The sequence below is a fragment of the Lynx canadensis genome, chromosome A3, assembly GCF_007474595.2.
Source record: "Lynx canadensis isolate LIC74 chromosome A3, mLynCan4.pri.v2, whole genome shotgun sequence".
Lineage (NCBI taxonomy): Eukaryota > Metazoa > Chordata > Mammalia > Carnivora > Felidae > Lynx > Lynx canadensis.
The window spans coordinates 120385078-120406549 of record NC_044305.1 but is presented as its reverse complement, the minus strand read 5'-3'; the positions used below and the strand labels follow the sequence as shown (position 1 = coordinate 120406549).

The following is a 21472-nucleotide window of genomic DNA, read 5'->3' as shown; positions in this document are numbered from 1 at the left end:
CACCTCTTGCCTCCCCTCCCATTTTTGTCTCAACAGATGGCAGTCGGAGTCCCACCCTCATATGCTATTTCAACTGCTTTCAGCAAGTTCACCAGCATGTTCCCAACTGCTAAATGTTTTCAGTACTTATATATTGAAATTCTATGCTGCACTCGATTGCTCTCCCCTCCTTGAATCTCTTATTCACTTGGCTTCCCGGAATCGGCTCTGCCCTCAGCCCCCCAGCAATTCTCCATCCACTCTCTTAGTTTGAAACAACCATCTAATAGAAAATCTTTGTATCTAGTGTCTTAGTTGTCTTGGTATCTAGAGGGAAAGGGGAAGGTCTACCCACATTACCTTGTGCAATCTTCTCTACATGAATTATCTAGGTTTCTGTCTTCTCGTTAGATTCTTCACTACCTGAAGGCAAAAACTTCTGTTCATCCTTATATCCTCAACTCTAAATACAGCCTGCCACAGTAGACTTGCAACAGATACCTGCTGATATTACCCTTTATAACCTTTGCTTCACAGATGTCCAAACAATTTCTGTAGATGTCTCCAAATGTTTATAGAAACATGTAAAACATTGTACAGAGTGTTCTAGAGGTTCAGAAAGGGTGTTATCATTTGGGGCTGGGTAAGACTCGCTGAAGGTGATCAAACTTGAGCCGGAAATAGTTTAAAGTCCAGATGTGGGAATGGGGAGGGAAGAGTACGAACACTTGACTCCCAGGCCAGAGACCGGCAGGCGGCAACTGGAGTACCTTGTTGAAACCTCAAGTTTGGATATAGAAAGAGTAGAAGATAAACTTAAAAAGGTGGGTAGGAAAATATAAATGTGGAGGGTCTGAAGTCTAAGCTGAAGATTTTACCTTTATTCTAAGAGCAAGTAGGAGTCTATACCGAACAGGGTGCTCAATGGTCCTAAACAAACCTGGTGTCAGAAAGTCTGCTGGACGGTAGCCAGGACACACAGGAGTCACCAGTGGGACACTCCGATGAACAAAATGAGAGCCTGATACCGGGTGGGAGCCCTGAAAACTACCATAGCTCTAGTACTTGACAAATTTCACCAAATACATACGTATTTGTGTGTATGTGCGCGCGTTATGTGTATTTTAACACCTTTGAAACTGAAATACATCTTATGGTTAATCACGTGTCTTAACTGGCAGCATCTCTTCTTTCTTAACAACATGTAAAGTAATGGTGTATCTTGAAATTGATATTGTCCTAGATTCAATGAATATATCTAGATGTGAATAAGAAATAAAGAATTCAAAGGCAAAATTGAAAACCTGGGTGACTGGAAGAACTCTATTATTCCTAATAAAGAAGGAAGGCATTCCCTTGATCCCTGGATAGGAGTCTAACCAAATCTTCTATTTGAGCCATGACCCACGGACAATATTGCTGCTTACCTACTTTCCCCATCTGAACAAATCAAAAATAAGTAGAGGAAGTACTTATTAATGACAACTTTAATACGAACATGTGTTTGACCCTCCAGAAACACTCACAGCCTAAAGAGAAGAACGAGTTGCCATTGAAAGGAGTACATGATGCTCAGGGATAGATGGCATGCAGTTTCTGGATCCAGCTGATAAAGATATCAAGGCAACTGATAGCATGAGTCACTTGAACAATCGATACTTCTTCAAATACTGGTTCACTTCTTCTTTGGGGTAGGGACGGAGCGCAATGCAAGTGGCGATATTCTCTGGCTGCTCTAGCCACAGCATGTGGTCAATGTTGCTCTGTTGCAGGGTCTCAGCCAGCTCCTTCAGGGTGCTTTCATCTGCAGCCTACCAGGAGCAGAGCACAGAACACAGATTGAATGGCCCCTTTAGGAAGTGTCAGAAGGCAATGAAAAAAAAAGTGTGTGTGGGGGTGGGTGGGTAGGGGGGTTTCCTCCAGACTGAAAAGTGGAGAGCAGCTCTCTCAACGAAGGAGCTGTAGAGCGTGTCTCCAGAAGCAACAGCTTTACTGCCCCACTTGCCATTCACTCTCTGTAGGACCTTAGATAAGCTGCCTGGGAGTAGGAGAGGGACAGGCTTAATATGCTTGTTTCTAAAATGGAGATTTTTCTCTTCCCTCTTGAGATGCTGTATGCGTTGTCAGTAATTATGCTCTCTAGATTTTCTACTTCTCTTCTGGCTGGTGTCCACACAGCTATCCCTAATGCTTCAGCCAGCTGTGATGTTAAGAGTGGACTATGAAAAGATTTCTAACAACACATCACCTCGAGCTCCATCCTCCCCTCCCATCGGACCCCTCCTAAACCTGGAAAGGTTTTCCTTTCGCTGGGACAGTTCCCACTTGTTAGCTCAGAGGGCAAACCATTCTCTAACATCCTTCTCAGATTGTTTCTCTGTCACCACACTGACTCCCATTAATAGGAGGTATTAAAGCTAGCACTCAAAAGGAAGATAGTGTGTTAGGGGCGCCTGGGTGGCTCAGTCAGTTGAGCATCCAACTTCAGCTCAGATCACGATCTTGTGGTTTGTGAGTTCGAGCCCTGCATAGGGCTCTGTGCTGACAGCTCAGAGCCTGGAGCCTGCTTTAGATTCTGTGTCTCCCTCTCTCTCTGCCCCTCCCCCGCTCATGGTTTTTCTCTCTCTCTCTCTCTCTCAAAAAAAAAAAAAAAAGATAGTGTGTTATTTGGCATAATGTATATTTTTTGCCTGTGAGGGCGGAAGCCATTAAGATAACTAGAGGTTTGTCTTATCAACTAGGAGGATGCAGGGATTGCCACTCTTTAGCTAGAGTCCTCTGGGCACAGCCATGCTGGAGGAGAACTCATGGACTCCACCCCCCCCCCCCCACTCCTTCTTCAGCACCACATAGCAGCATAGGACAGTGAGTTAGAGGGAGTCCGTTGCTCTGCTACTTAGTGATGGTGCGACCTTTGAGTTTATTTATTTTGAGGGAGAAAGAAAGCATGAGTGGGGGAGGGGTAGATAGGGAGAGAGAGAATCTTAAGCACGGCAGGCTCTGTGCTAATAGCTCGGGCTCCATCTCTCTCCAATGTGAGATCATGACCTGAGCCGAAATCAAGAATTGGATGCTCAACTGACGGAGCCACCCGAGCACCTCTCATCAGGTATCTTCTATACTTAAGGGAAGTCGTCTAATCTCTGTGGGCTTCAGATCTCTCATCTGAGAAAAGGGGTAAATAAATACCTTATCTGCCTGAACGTGAGGGAGAGGGAGATGTCTGAACCAGATGATTTCTTGAGGTCCTCTTCCTATAAAAAGTCTAAATGAAAAGCTATCTGTTTCTTTTCTGTCTACTCATAGATTCTCAAGACACTTTCCCCTAGGTTACTGACTGATGTTTTACTACCCAACAGAAATCTTTCTCTTGAAGGACAATCTGCTTTGTCAGCTGGCCATTAAGGGATTACCCCATCTCCGCCCTAGGATTCTAGTTTGTTTATAGTACATTTTATAATGTAAAGTAAAAAATGTGTTTAATGTAGAAAACTAAAAAGAATAGAGAAGCATTAGAAAATAACCCAAATCTCACCACCTGCTCAATATGTGGATGTATTTCCTTAGTTTTCCCTTTCAAAATCTGGATCATTTTGTAGTTAGAATATAGTTCGGTTAGCATAACATAATGAGCACTCTTCCATGCCAACTAAATATGCTTCAAAACCCGTGATTTATACTAGCTTTATAATAGCACATTTTAAGCATAAAATTAACCAATCACTAGTGCTGGAAATTTGGTGATTTCCACATTCTTTACTATTATAAAGTGCTCCTATGAATATTCTTGATCTATACAATGCTCTTCGATGCGTCTGGTATCTGGTATCTTCCTAGGTTACGCTTCCAGAAGCAGAATTGACAAAGGGAAAAGGTAAGGGTAAGATCTGTTTGGCCACCTGCAAAACGAAACTTACCTCTATTTTACACCAGCGGTATCTGGTTATTTATGAAGCTAGGTTCAATATATGTACACATTTATTTTTCAAATAATTAGGTGTCATACCCCTCTATTAAGAGGGACGCCGATAAGAGCGGAAGGGGGCGGGAAGTCTTAATAACCCAATGTCCACTCACTCTTCACACAGGCCCCCGTCCGGCCGAAGTAAAGCTCCCGGGGCCATCGCTCAAGTCTCAGCAACCTTCCCAAACCTTACTTAGAAGACTCCTCCCCACTCATGCCACACCTACTCGACCAAGTAAGGCCTCTGCACCAAGACCACACCCACTTCCGGTCCCGACGACTTCGGCACCCCTCCCCCTCCGCCGGGTGCCTCACCTCGAGGACCACCTTGCGCATGCGCCCCAGGTCCCGAAGGTAAGCGGCCGTGTGGGGGTGGTCGCGGTGAATGTGCAAGGCCGCTGTGGCTGCGTGACAAGCCTGCGCTACCATTGCGCCTGCCGGCCAGGAGAATGGAGCCTGCGACAGATCCTTTCGTAACACCAAGTACTGGACTAGGATCTGCGGCTCTGCGCCAGAGGCCGCCATCTTCCGGGCCCACAGAAAGACCGGCCCTACTCCCCGGTGCATGCCGGGATGAGGGAGGGGCCCTGAGCGCAGCCATGTTTTTGTACGGTGGCGGCGCAAAGCACGCTGGGTCCGATTGGTTTGGTTTTGAAGGCGTGGACGGCGGGAACTCAACCTTGGCCTGGGTGAGCGAGAGAAGAGGTAAGGGGAAAAGAAGACCCGGTGACGGACGAGACCGTGGTCGGGGTGGAAGGCTGAACAGCCTCTTAAAGCCGTGTTGTGGGGCACGCGCGGGGCAAGTAGACTGCCGGCTAGGACCGGGGAACGGGCAGGGTAGGACGGGTCAGGGAAGGGGAGTCCTAGCGGTGTCACTTGGGGTGTCTCGCGATACCCCAAGTGTGAATAGATGTGACTTTCTTGCCTTTTTTCTTTTACCAGCAAGGACATCTGGGTCCCTATTAAGGCTTGCCTGCACAACTTCGTAGGAAGGCCGGTGGGAAACCGAGGAGATGGAGTGGGCGAATGACAAGTCCAAAGGAGGTATTCAAAGGGTTGCCTTTTCCCCCTTAGTACTGCTGCCAAAGAGGACGCCTAGATCAAAACAACCCTTTCCTCCTCTAACGGATGTGTGACCCGGCCTGCTGGGAGCATTATGGTGAAAGATCCAAACACTGAAGACTGAAAAGGCACAGGCCAGCTAAGATTATTCATTGCAGATGGGAAATTATTTCAGACATTTCTAGGCTCCTGCCCCTTTTTAAACGGATAGGTTGCACTCATAATAATGCTTAGTGTTTATATATTCGGAGCTACAGTTCTAGTCACTGAGGTCTCATTCCTTTCCAGGATTTTTTTGGGTGGGGTCATTTATGCATTACACCTGTGGAGGGATCGGAGCCAAGCAGTGACTTTGGTGTTGGTTAGACTTGGGTGTGTCCTGGCCCTGCCATTAGAAATAATGTGGCCTTGGGCAAGTTATTTTGCCATTCTCTGCTCTCATTTCATCTGGAAAATGGAGGCAAGTAGTAGCCTTATGGTGATGGTTGTGGAAAGAAAATAAGAACTGAATTATCTTCATGCTTTATTTTTTTTTAAGCTTATTTATTTTGAGAGAGAGAGCACGCGCGCACACGAGCATGAGGAGGAGACAAACGAAGAGGGGAGAGAGAGAGAGAGTTCCAAGCAGATTTCACATTGTCAGCACAGAGCCTGACCCAAGGCTTGATCCCACCCTTTAGATCATGACCTGAACTGATATCAAGAGTCGGACACGTAACCGACTCAGCTACCCAGGGGCCCCTTCATGCTTTAATTCTTTACATAATGTGCAAGTAAAACATCTAGCACGGGGTCTTAATGTGTAGGAAATGTGCAGCAGATGCTTTATTGTTAGACTTGATTGGCATTATGAAACTGTGATGGTCCTTAATCTCTTGGGAACTGATATTTGCCTTTGAATTTCTGTCCAACTGTAAATTTGTTTTCCTGTCTAAATCCCAGTAATATTGGTAGACAGTTCCCTTTAGTGTCCTTTTAGTCCTGTGTGAATAATACTTCTCAGAGCTTCAAAACAGTTAAGACTCTCTGGATGTCTGAATCCAAAGAGTTATGCATTAGCACTTTGGGGAAACATGCATAAAAGCCAATGTAAAAATCTACATTTTTAATAACAGTGTCTGAGAGAGTCAGTGAATTTGGTGACCCTGTTTTCCCCAGTCCTTATCAGAGATAACTGACATGAGTTATATTCAGATTATGCTCACGTTGGACTGTCCTGGTCAGGAACTGCTTGTACATTAGTGCTCAACCTATAAGGCTGCTCATTCTTGATTCTTGTTGTCAGGTCCTCTGGTTTTATAAATCGTGGCCAATGTCTAACATTTTAGCTGGTCAAAGTTCTAAGAAAGGAGTTAACCCTCTGTTCATCCCTGAACTTCTTCCTGTGGCCAGAGTCAGAAATCCCTGGATGCTTGTGAAATTGCCTTTTTACTTTCCTCAGGTGTTTTAGCTCACTTGGAAAGACTAGAGACTCAAATGAGCAGATCCTGTAAAAACTTAGAAGATCCGCCGAGAGAGACAGCAGAGAGCGATCTTGGGACCAAGATTCATAAACTGAGGTGTCTGCGTGATAAGCTCAGGGCTGAAGTGAAACAGCGTCAAGCCAGAGTGAGTACAGGGGCCATGTTAGCAAGCTTTGCTGGAGCATAAAGAATAAGCATGATCTGGGAATTAACAAATTTGTATAATGGGTTTTACCTGTGATCTTACTGGATTGATTTCAGTCCTTGACCTCTCAAATGATCAGTTCTGTAGAGTCAGCTAATATCAATGTCAACCAATAATTGTTAGGCGTTACTGATAGGCCAGGCAAGTTCTTCATAATAGCCTCTTAACCTGCACTTGTAGACAGGAGCTTGTTACTTCAGTCTCAGCCTGATGCGTCATTGGTATTTTTGTCATTACCTCCATCTTTCCCTTACAGACTTGAAACCTCACAGTGAACTTTGACGCTTCCTTCTCTTCAGTTTTCTCTCTTGGCCAGGATAGGTCAGCAAGACCTGCCAAATTTTCCTTTAGGTTGTCTTTGTGCTTCCAAAGTATTATCCACATATGTTGTAAATATTTACCAGGGGATTGGGATGCCGGGATTATTGGAGTAGTCTGCTTGTTGTTTTCTCTTCGTGTATATCTACTTCTCCAATAACTCTTACACAGCCAGGAAAATGCTTCATAAGACCCTACATTGAATTTTATATAAATGTAAAAAGTGTAAACTTATGTCTGACTTGTTTTTTTTGAATGTTGTCTGTGAGATTTATCCATACTGGTGCACATAGTGGTCATTCTTTTTTATTGCTGTGTAGTAATTTCATTTTATGAATATTTCACAATTTATTTACTTAATTGCTGTGTAGTAATTTCATTTTATGAATATTCCACAATTTATTTACTTAATTGTATTGGCGACATTTGGGTTATTTTATTTCACTTCAGGGCTGTGAAACATTCTTGTTCCTGTCTTTTGATGTAAAAATACGTACTTTTCTATCAGGCGTATACTTTGTAGAATTGCTAGGTCATATTTGTCCTTAGTAAATACTGCCAAACAGTTTTTGGAAGTGATTCCACCAATTTTACATTCCCAGCACCTGTGTAAAAGATTTCCATCATTTTGCATATTTACCAGTAGTTGATATTGTCAGTTTAAAAAATTTGTCACTCTGCTGAGTGTCACAGTATCTCATGGTGGAGTAATTTGCAATTGCCTGATAACTAATGCTGTTAAGTACCTGTATTGGATACTTGAAAGTCTTCTGTTGTGAAATAGGCTTTTTGAGGCTTCTGCAAAAATTTTATTGCGTTGTGTATCTCTTACTGAATTGTAGAATTGTTTACATATTTTGGATATGAATTCTTTAGTATATGTATTACGAATCTTCTCTTAGACTGTGGCTTGCCTTTTCACTCTAATGGTGTCTTGTGATGAAAAGAAAGTCTTCATTTTATTTTTTTTTAAAATCTTTTTTTTTTTTTAATTTTTTTTTTTCAATGTTTATTTATTTTTGGGACAGAGAGAGACAGAGCATGAACGGGGGAGGGGCAGAGTGAGAGGGAGACACAGAATCGGAAACAGGCTCCAGGCTCCGAGCCATCAGCCCGGAGCCCGACGCGGGGCTCAAACTCACGGACCGCAAGATCGTGACCTGGCTGAAGTCGGACGCTTAACCGACTGCGCCACCCAGGCGCCCCAAGAAAGTCTTCATTTTAATGAAGGTTGATTTAGGAGTCTAATTTTATACTTACTGCTCTTGTTTCCTTTTAATAAATCTTTGCCTAACTTGAGATGGTGAAGATGTTCTGTGGTATTTTCTAAAAACTCTATTGTACTTTTTACTTTCAGAACTACAGTCTGTCTGGAATTGATTTTTGTGTATGGGATGAAGTAGAGGTCATACTACTACTTTTGTTTTTCCATGTGAATATCCAGTGCATTTGCTACCACTTTTTGATGTCCATTCTTTTCCTGTTGTGTTGTAATGGATCTTTGGGTCCACTGTGGGCCTGTTCTGTTCCATGTGGGTACAAGAGATTTATTTACTGTAAGTTTGGATACCTGTCATGTATGTCGTCATCTTCAGAATAATCTCGGCTATTCTTGGCCCCTTGAATTTTACATAAATTTGGGAATCAGCTGTCAATTTCCAAAAAACCTATAGTTTTGATTGGGATTGCATTGAATCTATACACCAATTTGGAGAGAATTGAAATATTTTCAATATTGCATTTTCCAGTCAGTGTACATGATGTATCTTTCCATTAATTTAGTTCTTTAATTTCTCTTAGTAATGTGTGCAGTTTTATGTGTAGAGATCTTTATTTTTTTTATTATTTTTTTAATGTTTATTTATTTTTGAGAGAGACAGAGTGCAAGCAGGGGAGGGGTAGAGAGAGAAGGAGACACAGAATCTGAAGCAGGCTCCAGGCCCTGAGCTGTCGGCACAGAGCCTGATGTGGGGCTCAGACTCACCAACTGTGAGATCATGCATGACCTGAGCCAAAGTCGGACGCTTAACCGACTGAGCCACCCATGTGTAGAGGTCTTAAACATCGTTCAGTATATTTATCTTTATGTATTTGATTTTTCCTGATGTTAACGTATATGGCAGGGGTCCACAGACTTTCTGTATAAGGCCAGATAGTCATTATTTTAGGCTTTGTGAGCCACCTGGTCTCTATGCCAGCTATTCAGCTCTGCTGTTGTACTGTGAAGTAGCCATAGACAATAAGTACGTGCGTGGGTGTGTTCCAGTCAAACCTTATTTACAAAAATAAGTGTCAAGATAGGTTTGACCCACAAGTCCTATTTTAATAGCCCCTGATGTATTATCTTTTAGAAATTTTATTTTCATATTATGTAGAAATATATTTGATTTTTATATATTGACTTTATGACAACTTTGCTAAATCTACATTAATTCTATTTATCTCTCTATTCTTTTGGGATTTCTACATCTGGAATCATATCATATGCAAACACTAACAGTTTTACTTCTTTCCAATCCTTGTAATTTGTTTTCCTTGCCTTATTCTACTAGCTAAGTTGTTTCCTATATTGTTGAGTAGAAATAATCTTAGGGTCAACCTGTTTGCTCTAAATTTTGTATACATACTCTTATCAGATTAAGGAAATGGTCTTCTATGTCTAGCTTGCTCATTTAATTGTGATCAAGTATTGAATTTTATCAAATGTTTTTACTGCATACATTAAGGTGGTTGTATGGCTTTTCTTTTATTAATGTGGTGATACATATTGATTGGTATTTGAATGATAATGGCTTACATTTTTAGAATAAACCTAAGTTGGTTTGATGTATTACCTTTCTATATAATGTTGAATTCTATTTGCTAATATTTGCTAATAGGACTTTTACATCTAAATTCTTGAGATTGTCTTGTGCTTTTTTTTTTTTTTTTTAATGTCCTTTTCGGGTTTTGGCATCAAATTTAACTGGGTCTTAGAGGGAGTTGATATATTTTCCTCTTTTTCTGTTCATTGGAAAAGTTTATATAAAATTGGTGTGGTTTTTCCTTAAATATTTGTAAAGAACTATCTGGTAAAACTTTGGGCCTCCTCTGTGGGAAGGTTTTAAGTTTCTGATTCAATTTCTTTGATTAATATAAAGCTTTTGTATTTCCTGTTTCCCTTTGGGTCATCTTTGGTAAATTGCATTTCATTTAAAGTTGTTTGAACCTTCTTGTTTTTGTTTTTATTTTTGTTTCTGTTTTGTTTTATTTTTGTTTTTTTAATTTTTTAATTTTTATTAATAATTTATTTTTTAATTTACATCCAAGTTAGCATATGGTGCAACAATGATTTCAGGAGTAGATTCCTCAGTGCCCCTTACCCATTTAGCCCATCCCACCCTCCCACAACCCCTCCAGCAACCCTCTGTTTGTTCTCTATATTTAAGAGTCTCTTATGTTTTGTCCCCCTCCCTGTCTGTTTGTTTTTTTTTAATTTTTAATGTTTATTTGAGAGAGAGAGAGGCAGAATGTGAGTGGGGGAGGGGCAGAGAGAGGGAGACACAGAATCCGAAGCGGGCTCTGGGCTGTCAGCACAGAGCCTGATGTGGGGCTTGAACTCACGAACTGTGAGATCATGACCTGAGCCGAAGTTGGACACTTAACTGACTGAGCCATCCCGGCACCCTCCCCTCCCCTGTTTTTATATTATTTTTGCTTCCCTTCTCTTATGTGCATCTGTTTTGTATCTTAAAGTCCTCATATGAGTGAAGTCATGTGATATTTGTCTTTCTCCGACTGACTGATTTCACTTAGCATAACACCCTCTAGTTCTATCCATGTAGTTGCAAATGGCAAGATTTCATTTTTTTTGATTGCCAGGTAATACTCCATTGTATATATATACCACATTTTCTTTATCCATTCATCCGTCCTTGGACATTTGGCTCTTTCCATACTTTGGCTATCGTCGATAGTGCTGCTATAAACATTGGGGTGCATGCGCCCCTTCGAAACAGCACACCTGTATCCCTTGGGTAAATACCTAGTAGTGCAATTGCTGGGTCGTAGGGTAGTTCTATTTTTAGTTTTTTGAGGAACCTACATACTGTTTTCCAGAGTGACTGCACCAGTTTGCATTCTCACCAGCAGTGCAAAAGAGATCCTCTTTCTTCACATCCACACCAACATCTGTTGTTGCCTTTGTTGTTAATGTTAGCCATTCTGACAGGTGGTATCTCATTGTGGTTTTGATTTGTATTTCCCTGATGATGAGTAATGTTGAGCGTTTTTTCCTGTGTGGGTTGGCCATCTGGATGTCTTCTTTGGAGAAGTGTCTATTCATGTTTGCCCGTCTTCACTGGATTATTTTTTGGGTGTTGAGTTTGGTAAGTTCTTTATAGATTTTGGATACTCTTATCTGATATGTCATTTGCAAATATCTTCTCCCATTCCATCAGTTACCTCTTAGTTTTGCTGATTATTTCCTTTGCTGTGCAGAAGCTTTTTATTTTGATGAGGTCCTGATCAGTTTTGCTTTTGTTTCCCTTGCCTCTGGAGATAATGTTGAGGAAGAAGTTGCTGTGGCCAAGATGAAAGAGGTTTTTGCCTGCTCTCTCCTCGAGGATTTTGATGGCTTCCTGTCTTACATTGAGGTCTTTCATCCATTTTGAGTTTATTTTTGTGTCTGGTATAAGAAAGTGGTCCAGGTTCATTCTTCTGCATGTCGCTGTCCAGTTTTCCCAGCACCATTTGCTGAAGAGACTGCCTTTATTCCATTGAATCTTCTTTCTTGCTTTGTCAAAGATTAGTTAGCCATACGTCTGTGGGTCCATTTCTGGGTTCTCTATTCTGTTCCATTGATCTGAGTGTCTGTTTTTGTGCCATAAAGTTGTTTGAAGCTTCTTAAACAACTATCTTGTGAATAGGATTGATCAGTAGCATTGTCTCAGTTTTTAATCTGATTGGTAATTTGTGATCACTCTTCTCTTTTTCTCTCCTTGATCAGTCTTGTTATCAGTTTTGTATCAGTTTTATTAAAGAACCAACTTTTGGCATTATTGATTTTTCTCTTTTACACACTTGTGTTGCATTTTCATTGATATTTTCTCTAATTCACTATACCCTTCCTTCTATTCTTTAGATTTAAGTTGCTTTTTAGTTTCCTGAGATGAATACTTACTGATTTTTTTTTTTTTTTTAGTCTTTCTTTTCCCCTTTTTGTTTGTGAGGTTATAAATTTTTCACTAAGCACAGTGTCTTGGTCACATATGGGCTGTTGGAACAAAAATACCATAAACTGGGTGACCTATCAACAACACACGTTTCTCACAGTTCTAGAGCCTGGGAAGTCCAAGATTATGGACCCGGCAGATTCAATGTCTGATGAGGACCTACTTCCTCATTGATGGTAGTCTTCTCACTGTAGTTGAAGTGCTAGAAGTGTAGTTTACATGCTGGAAGGGGTGAGCTAGCTCTCTGGGGTCTCTTACAAGGGCACTAATCTCATTCATGAAGGCTCCAATATTGTGACCTAATCACCAGCCAGAGGCCCTGCCTCCAAATACCATCACATTGGGCATTAGGTTTCAGCATATGAATTTTGAGGGATACAAACATTCAGTGCCTGTCACGTGGCTTTAACTATATCCCGCAAGCTGTGGTATGTCATGTTTTCATTGCTTTGCTACCCTGTGCTTACCCTAGACTTGCTTTACACCCTTTTCTTTTTCTTCTCACAGTATTCTCCATTCCTATCAAAGTCCTGATTCTTCTTTGGGCCGGCACAGTTGCTACTCTGATTTCTAGCACAGTGACCCACAAAATTTTTCCTTTCTTGTGAATTCATAGCACTAATGGGTCACTGTAGCATAATACACTTATTACATAATAAAAAATACTCTGCATTTATGTGAGGGCAAGGACCCTGTGCTATGCCCCTTTGCACCCAGTTTGATTTGCTGCATATTTTGCAGATTAAAGCATCTACTGCCAGTGCAGAACCCGACCAAACATTGGAGATCAGCGAGCAAGAAGCTGTGGGAGGAAAAGAGGAAAATATGAAAGCCATTTTGCAGGCATATCGTTTTACAGGTATAATTTATTTTCTGACCTGCTTCAGTCTGAGTCTCTTGTCTCTAGTGCATTGGTTTGCTAGATATATTATCAGTCCTGGACTTATTTCATGAACATGGATTTTGCCTTCTTCAACCTATACACACAAAGCTGGCATACTGTTTGTGGGCATCTTCACCTACAAAATCGGCCACTTTTTGCAGAAGATTGGTTGGTGGCCAGCTTAGATTATTCATTTTAGCTCTAGTGTGTGTTGGATCCTGTGGTAGAACTGCCTTTGCTGCTGGCTGGCTTGATATCACTGGTCAAGTTGTTTCAACCTAGTAAGTCTCTGTTTTCCTACTATAATGGGGATTTATCCTGCCCATTGTCTATGGCATAAGAGGATTGTGGAAGGAACTGCACTATCATACATCATATCATATTTGACACTCAGAAGAAGGAGTAACATGAAAATTTCCAAATCTCTTCTTCCATAATTTGATATAAGGATGTTTTATCTTTTCCACAATCTTCCATGGTTTTAACAACTCAAATCTGAAGTGAGGCAGCGTCAGAATAAAGAGTCTATTATGTTCATTCAACAAACATTTGATTGTTCATTCAACAAACATATTGTGTGTATGAGGCAGTGCTGAAGTGATTGCACAGCCGAGAAAGAAACTACCTTTGCTGACATGTGTTGACAGGTATCAACTTGTTTGCTTCAGGGCTCAGTGGGAAACGGACCAGCCGAGGGGTCTGTGTCTGCATCAGCACTGCTTTTGAGGGAAATTTGCTGGATTCCTATTTTGTCGACCTTGTCATACAGAAGCCACTTCGGATACATCACCATTCAGTTCCAGTCTTCATTCCCCTAGAGGAGATATCTGCAAAATACTTACAGACTAATATTCAGCACTTCCTGTTCTGTCTCTGCGAATACCTAAATGCTTACGCTGGGAGGAAGTACCAGGCAGATCAACTTCAGGTATCTGTCTGGGATCTTATATAGGATTTTATTAGCCCAGAATAGGTTCAAAAGGTGAAAAAAGGTGCGGGGCAAGTTATTTTTTGTACTTTACCTTATTTTTATTTTTTTATTTTAGAGAGAATGCTCAAGTAGAGGATTGGGCAGAGGGAGAGAGAGAAATAATATCTTAAGCAAGCTCCACACTCAGCACAGAGCCCATGTGGGTCTCTATCCCATGACCCTGGGATCATGACCTACTGAGCCACCCAGGCACTCCTCTTTTGTATTTAAAATGCTTTATAATTCTGAGCCAGAAGTTTGACCATTGTCCTTCTGATGCGTGTTTCTTATTTATATACAAGTTATTTTCCACCTTCTTCCCCTTTTGAAATTCTGGATGCTGTTGAAGCATGGATGCTGGTTAAGGGATTTTTCACTCCCGAATGGTAGTCGTCAAGCTTTTATACTTGACCCTTTCTTCCCTTCACAAAGTACAGTCATACCTCATTTTATTGTACCTCTCTTTATTGCACTGTGCAGATATTGTGTTTTTCTACAGATTGAAGGTTTGTGGCAACCTTGTGTTAAGCAAGCCTATTTGGGCCATTTCTCCAACAGCATTTGCTCATTTTGTGTCTCTGTGTCACATTTTGTTAATTCTCTCAATACTTCAAACTTCTTCATTATTTGTTATGGTGATCTGATCAGTGATTACGATTCACTAAATGTTCAGATGATGGTTAGCATTTTTTATTTATTTTTTTATTTTTATTTATTTATTTATTTATTTTTCAACGTTTATTTTTTTTTGGGACAGAGAGAGACAGAGCATGAACGGGGGAGGGGCAGAGAGAGAGGGAGACACAGAATCGGAAACAGGCTCCAGGCTCTGAGCCATCAGCCCAGAGCCCGATGCGGGGCTCGAACTCCCGGACTGCGAGATCGTGACCTGGCTGAAGTCGGACGCTTAACCGACTGCGCCACCCAGGCGCCCCAACATTTTTTAGTAATAAAGTGTTTTTTAATTAAGATCTGTATATTGGCAGGGGGGTGCCTGGGTGGCTCAGCTGGTTAAGCGACCGACTCTTGATCTCAGCTCAGGTCATGATCTCACAGTTTGTGAGATCAAGGCCCATGTTGGGCTCTGTACTGATAGTGTGGAGCTTGCTTAGGATTCTCTCTGCCCCTCCCTCTCTCTCAATTTTTCTCTCAAAATAGATAAATTTAAAAAGATATGTACATTGGTTTTTTAGACATAATGCTATTGTGTACTTAATAGGCTACAGTATGGTATAAACATAACTGTCCTGGGAAACCAAACAATTCATTTGACTTGCTTCATTGCAGCAGTCTGGAACTGAACCCACAGTATCTCTGAGGAATGCCTATACAGTTTCTGTACTGTTAATTCAGCAGGGATTTATAGAGTACTTACTCTGTACCAAGTGTGTTGCTGAATCTTAGGTATAGTTGCAAAGCAGAGTAATACATAGAGGAATACTATACATCTTTGCCTGAACTCTGGCCTACCTTCTTGGGGTTGCATTGGAGCTAGGGTTGGGTGAGAAAAAAAGTGCTTTTAAGTAGACAGGAAATGAATACAGATAAGGAATATATGACTTTTAGAAGCTGTGTTCCACCCATGCATTTAGAATGACTCTGAAGCTCTTAGTTGTCAGTTAAACTTACACTGATAACGTGGACACAGACACAAAGCATCTTAGCCAACTGTATGAAGACAATGAAATTCTTGGCAGAAATTGTATCTCCCTTACGCCCCCAACCCCCAGCCGTTTATTTAGTGTTTTCTGCAGGTCTTTCTAGGATGCCACTAATTCTTCACATCTTTATCATTAGTCCTTTTTACAGGCTTTTCTATTTTGTTTAGTTCTTTGAAATTTGATTAATGGGCCCTATATTTGTAGACATGTTTGTTTGAAGTGTCACAACCACTCACTGCCTTTGGAACTGTAGTCATCATACATTGTGTCTCTCTTCTGACCCCCACACCCCTTAGAGAGACTTTGCAGCCTTTCTGGCTGGGCCCTTGCAGAGAAACTCGCTGTACAACTTGCTGTCGTTTACTTACAAAGTGGAGCCACAGGGTCGGTCGTTCCCATTTTGTGCTAGACTGCTGTATAAGGACCTCACGACAACCCTTCCAACTGACGTCACCATTACGTACCAAGGTGAGAGGAAGGATGCCTCAGTGAAGAGATTACAATGTGCTCAACGTTACTCAGGTTGAATGAGACGGTAAAATGGGTAGATTACATCAGTTGGACCTTTGGAGACCCGTTCTTCTGTTAATCTACCAGAAATTTACTCAGTAAAATACAAAGAATATTTTTCTTTTTTTTTAAATATATTTTTTAATGTGTATTTTTGAGAGAGAGAGATATTGAAAGTGAGTGATCTGAAGCAGGCTCTGTGCTGACAGCAGAGAGCCTGATGGGGGGATTGAACTCAGGAACTGGAAGATCATGACCTGAGTGGAAGTCAGACGCTTAACTGACCGAGCCACCCAGGTGTCCCAAATGTTTTCCTTCTTTCTACCAGTTTTTCTCTCCTTTTTGTGGGTAGTAGACATAATTTACCCTTGTTCCCTCTCCTTTGTTCCATCCAAGTCTGCTAATGCTCCTCCAGTTTAAGATTTGTTTTCTTTGGAGACCCCTCCTGAAGAGAGACAGCTCATGAGGCTGTCAGAGGGTCACTTGTGATGAAGAGAGCCAAAAGACTCATTTCACTAAGAAGCCAAGTAGACAAGTGTATATGTCGCTCTCTAGAGACCCTTCTCTGGATGGGAATTTTTTAGGGCTGGCTGAGAGAGCTTTATGATACAGTTTTATAGTTAAATATACCATCATAATGTGACATGGGCAATAATGAAAAATAGGATAAAATATTTTTAGGAGGTGGAAAATTTGAAGCTGCCGCAGATTTCACACCATAGATTTTAGGCTTCCTTCTGGGCAGGGTCTGTTCGGGTCTCAAAACTTCATTGGTCCAATAAAGGGCAGCCTCTTTCCTCCAGACCAAAAAAAAAAAAAAGTTACGTGGGTCCAGAACACCTGTGATCCAGGTTCAGGTTCCCCCAGTTGCACTAAATGAGATTGATTTAATCTATTTTAGGGACAGACGCCTCATCCACTTCATGGGAAGAACAGCGAGCATCCCATGAAAATCTGTTTTTTACGAAGCCCCTGCATCAAGTGTTTACTTCGTTTGCAAGAAACGGAGAAAGGTTGGATATGAGCCTGGTCTCCTAGAATATTATTTTCACTGGGAACATGTCAAAAGTGAGTAAAGTAATACTGTGCACAGTCCCAGGTGTGGTCCTGGGAACTGAAAACTATTGAAAGACTCAGAGCCCTTGCCTAGGGACCATCCTTGTAATGAGAACATTCATCTCATCATGATGGTAAGGGGCAAGTTTGGACAATTGAGGTATTGATTTAATCATATATTTTAGCTGAAAATCAGAATGTGTGTGGGGCAGAAGGCATTTTGTGAAAGAGAGAGTATGTACCATTCAACTGAAGAGTAGCTTTTATGAAAGCTTTAATTCTGCCTCGTTTTCCTGAGTCTTTTGAAAATAAAGTTTTTACAACATTCTGGGTTCCTGAATGACAGTTAAGGAAAACGTGTTTGATCCTTAGATTGAAGCAGTGTATTCTAGGCCCATTTCATAAAGAATATGGTGTGAGAACATACTGTGGATAATCAGGGCTCTATGTGGCAAATGCTTTGTTTTCTAAAACATGTCAGTTGAATGTGTTAGGTCAGCTATAAAAAAGCACGATCAGAAGTCTGCTCAAACTCAGCGGTTACAAAGGGAAGCAGACCTCCCTCATCTGTCTTCTGCAAGCTCTCCCATGCTGCACAGGCCTGATAGGAGTCCTGACCCCCCTTCCTGCCCCAGAGCTGCAGCCAGGTCTCTACCGTGGTCACTCTTTGGACCCGATGACCAGGAAGTAACCTATGTGTGTGGGAGCACAGGGGACTCGTAGAGCCAGCTTGGCCCACCATTAGAAGGAAGCAGCTTGAGAGTAAGAGAGATGTCTTAGTTCAGGCTCTTGCCTTCTAGGCATGTGGTAAGGATGAGTGGTGTGAGTTAGCAAAGCACTTAGCGCTTTTCAGATGATTGGTATTAACAGAATTTTCACAGTGATCACATCCAAGTTGAATAAAGCTTTTAATAAAACAGTCTTCTTTATCAATACCTGTAAATTCTCTTTTAAAGCAGTAGCAAAGGCGACTGTAGCAAGAGCTCAAGAGGCAAGGCAATATTGGAAAGTGTTTAACAGAAAGTTAAAAATATAAATGTAGAAGATCTGTTTATATATTTTTCTCTCAGAAATAAATTCCCTTTCCCTCCCTCCCACCAGGTAAAAGGAAATATTGCACTTTCTGCTCTCATGACTAAGGTGGCAGGGGTTCCAGAAGAACCTTTCAAGATTATCAGGAACATCAGCATGAGGGCCGGTTCACCTAGCCCGGACCATATGGAGACCAGCAGCTCTCCAGCCTGAAAGGCCTTCCACGTGTGCGCCAGGGAGAGCAGCTGGCCGCTCGGTTGTCGAGTCCTGCCAGGTCCTCGTCTGAAGCACAGCTCTCCCACCTGTGCTCCCAGCCCCGCAGCAAAGGCAGCTCTGTCCCACCTCGGATACGTTCCCGCTCACAGTGGCCGTGGCCTCTCTGGGGGAAGGAGGGCTGGTCAGACCCGGGCTCTGGAAGGATTGTTCCAGTACTATGCCTAAGACCCCTACTCTCTGAGGAAGCTACAGGCACGCTGAGGAATAGTATGGCCACCCTCAGAGCTCACGTATCCATGAACAAATGAAGGCTTGAGATTTTTAAACCTAAAGTCTATGTGAGTGTGCACTTCCAACAGTTTGGGTAGGTTGGGGCTTGGTCATTTGTCCTTTCCCAAGGCCTTTCTTTGATTCCAAAAAACAGATTCTCCCCTCCCATTTGGACTGTTGTGGGGCTCGCGGCCATTCAGGAGTTGTCCACCACCTGGTGGGGCAGGGTGACCGAGGAGCCGTTAGGGAAGACAGCTGGCTTCTCCCGCCCCTTCAAGAAAAAGGTTAGCAGCTCCCCCTTCCCTTTCACAAAGATGGGCCCTCGCCTCACAAAGCGGAAGCCGTACTCCCGAAGGATGGCTTGTGTTTCTTCCACCACCTGTGGAGGGAGAACATAGCGTGAGCTCAGCTGCCCAGAGGGTGTCCACATGTGGCCCACAGGCCCCAATCAGCCTGCCTGGAGTGTTGCTTTCCAGAACTGTTGGGCTAAGCCCCTTATCTGCATGCCAACAGGCACAGAGTGGACAGTGGCAGGATGCGGGGTTGCCTAGGGCCTTTCCCTCTCCCAGTGACCGTGCTCCCTGTCCCCAGAATCACTCTGTTTTGTCTCTTTTCCCCACTCTGGCGCTTTCTTGCCATGGGGGTGGCTTCAGGGTATTGGCTGTTGGCACAAGATGTAGTTCATTCCAAGAGGCAGGACAGCCTTACCAGAAACTTAAATCTAAATTTTGGAAATGGGGTCGAAGTATTTCCTCCCTTCTCCTGAGGCATCCCTTTCCACCCTTGCCTTTAATCTTCCAAAAACACCAACTTGATAACCTGGGCCAACAGAAAGGAGGCAGTAGCATGTGGCAAAGCACCCCCTATTCTGACTTTGTGCCCGGTCCCTGGGTCTGAGCACATGCTCGGCTCTCGCTGGACATACCTGAATGTTACCCATGACCCCTGTGGACTCCATCCTGCTGGCTACGTTGACCGTATTGCCCCAGATGTCATAATGTGGTTTCCGGGCTCCAATGACCCCAGCCAGTACCCCTCCTTTGTTCATGCCTGGTGTAGAAGCATAAAATTAAGCACAGCCACATGTCACATTTTGTCATCATCCCATCTCAGAAGCCATCAACTCCTCCCCCAGAGAAGTTGCCACCCGACCCCAACCACAGAGCTCCTAAATCTGTAACATTACTCCTGAAGCTTGTCTCTAAGCCACCAGAGGGCAGGCATGTCTCCTGTTTATCCTGTCCTTGGCAAATGTCAGCTGTCCCCAATATGCTAACTAATGTATGCAGTGTGGAAGTTGACAGTTGCAACACATATCTGGTACTTCCAAGTGTCTTGTGACCTCACCCAGGAGTGAGGACCCCACCCCTACCCCCAATAAGGGCAGCAGGTGACATTAACTCCTAACAGGCTGGACAGAGGCAGCAAAGGCCTGGGCAGGCACACAGGACTGCTTGGGGAAATATCCTGACTTCCCAGCCGGACTCCTAAGGCATGCTTTTCACGGTCAACAGTACAGGACAGACAGCTAACCATCATTTTGTCAGATGTGTGGTCTGAACATCTGGAAGAGATCCCTGAGGTCCCAAAGCTGTGACCATGTGGCCTTCCTCGACCTAAATGCCTCAGGGCTAAGTCCTCTTCCCTCCTGATGTGCTGAGTCCCTTGTGTCAGAGGAATACATCGAGGAGCAGACAAGCCTGAAGCCCTTACCTATGCGCAGCATGAAGTTGTTGAAGGACTGGTTGTTGATGTTGGTGAGTGTGTCCTTCATGGCCAGAGCGAAGTCAGCCAGGTCAGCCAGGTGCTGCCAGCGCTCCCGGTCAGACTTTTCCTCCTGCGCCAAGGAGCGGCCGTGAGGGCAGCAGGAGCCAGCGTGGGCACCTTCCTCTCCTTCACGGTATCATTGAGGTGAGTTCCTACAGCTACGTGTTAAAGGCCTTATTCTCCACTTCCTCCCACAGACAAGTCCATGACCTCTGCCTCTGTGTGTCACTGACGCTTCACCTGGGTCCCTTTGGATCCAGGGCAAAGCCCGGGCAGTGGTGGGGAAGACACGTCCTGTCAAGTCACTTCCTGTCTGCCATGTAGCAGATCAGTCCTGCCTCATCACCACCTTGCCTGAACCTGGTCTTATAATTTTGAGATAGCTGTCCTCACTTTGATTCCTGAGCTAGATTATAAGCACTGGAAGGTCATGAACCATCTTAGATGCATTTCTTCAGCCTCATCCATAGAATGGAGACAGTAGCAACACTTACATAGTATAGGACAGTTGTAAGACAAAACAGGATGATAACAGTGTAGGAAGAGCTCTTGGGACCAGGGCCCCCACAGCTCCTCTCCTCCCCTGGAACGAGCTAGCTAAATGGCTAGGTCCACAGGTCTGATTCAACAAGAGGACAGGCCGACGCCAGCCAGTGAGCTCTGAAGACCCCTCTTCTAATAAAACTGCTTCTGATCTTGATGTCGTCATTGTTACATAATTGTTTGGATGGTTTCTACTCCCTGGTTCTTTCCAAAGTATAGAACACGAAGGGAGCATGGCCACAGTTGAAGCAGCTTACACCCGGGCTAAGCTGTGCAGCAATGGAGGGGTTGTGTGTCCTATTTCTCTGCTCATTAAACTTTGCCAATAAACCTGATTTTAAATTTGCATTGCATGGTGCT

The 21472-nt window shown here is 43.0% G+C and overlaps 3 protein-coding genes across 6 annotated transcripts in view; 1 reads left to right on the top strand and 2 right to left on the bottom strand.

Annotated features, from left to right (window-relative positions):
• Window positions 1-1448: 1448 nt before the first annotated feature.
• PTRHD1 (peptidyl-tRNA hydrolase domain containing 1) lies at window positions 1449-4515 on the bottom strand. Its single transcript, XM_030311528.1, has 2 exons — window positions 4259-4515; window positions 1449-1790 (listed from the first exon to the last, which is right to left on the bottom strand). Exons 1-2 carry the CDS (start codon window positions 4508-4510, stop codon window positions 1620-1622), a joined length of 423 nt encoding a protein of 140 aa, XP_030167388.1. The 5' UTR covers window positions 4511-4515; the 3' UTR covers window positions 1449-1619.
• On the top strand, window positions 4512-21458 carry CENPO (centromere protein O). Of its 3 annotated transcripts, none has more exons than XM_030311526.1 (8): window positions 4512-4632; window positions 4886-4987; window positions 6447-6613; window positions 12946-13063; window positions 13756-14015; window positions 16015-16186; window positions 17130-17296; window positions 18386-21458. In XM_030311526.1, exons 2-7 carry the CDS (start codon window positions 4957-4959, stop codon window positions 17264-17266), a joined length of 885 nt encoding a protein of 294 aa, XP_030167386.1. In that variant the 5' UTR covers window positions 4512-4632; window positions 4886-4956; the 3' UTR covers window positions 17267-17296; window positions 18386-21458. The 3 variants fall into 3 exon arrangements, with proteins under 3 accessions (XP_030167386.1, XP_030167387.1, XP_030167385.1); XM_030311527.1 differs by having other exon boundaries at window positions 4512-4648; window positions 17130-17241; XM_030311525.1 differs by having other exon boundaries at window positions 4512-4648.
• The window catches only part of ADCY3 (adenylate cyclase 3), an 89977-nt gene continuing 86680 nt past the window's right edge, over window positions 18176-21472 (bottom strand). The window contains exons 20-22 of one of the 2 annotated variants that reach the window (XM_030311523.1): window positions 20516-20639; window positions 19728-19852; window positions 18176-19181 (exon numbers count right to left, since the gene is read on the bottom strand). In XM_030311523.1, coding sequence (XP_030167383.1) covers window positions 18999-19181; window positions 19728-19852; window positions 20516-20639 — 432 coding nt within the window. In that variant the 3' untranslated portion in view covers window positions 18176-18998. Of the gene's footprint in view, window positions 19182-19523; window positions 19853-20515; window positions 20640-21472 lie in introns of those variants that run through there. The other variant, XM_030311522.1, reaches the window with a different exon arrangement.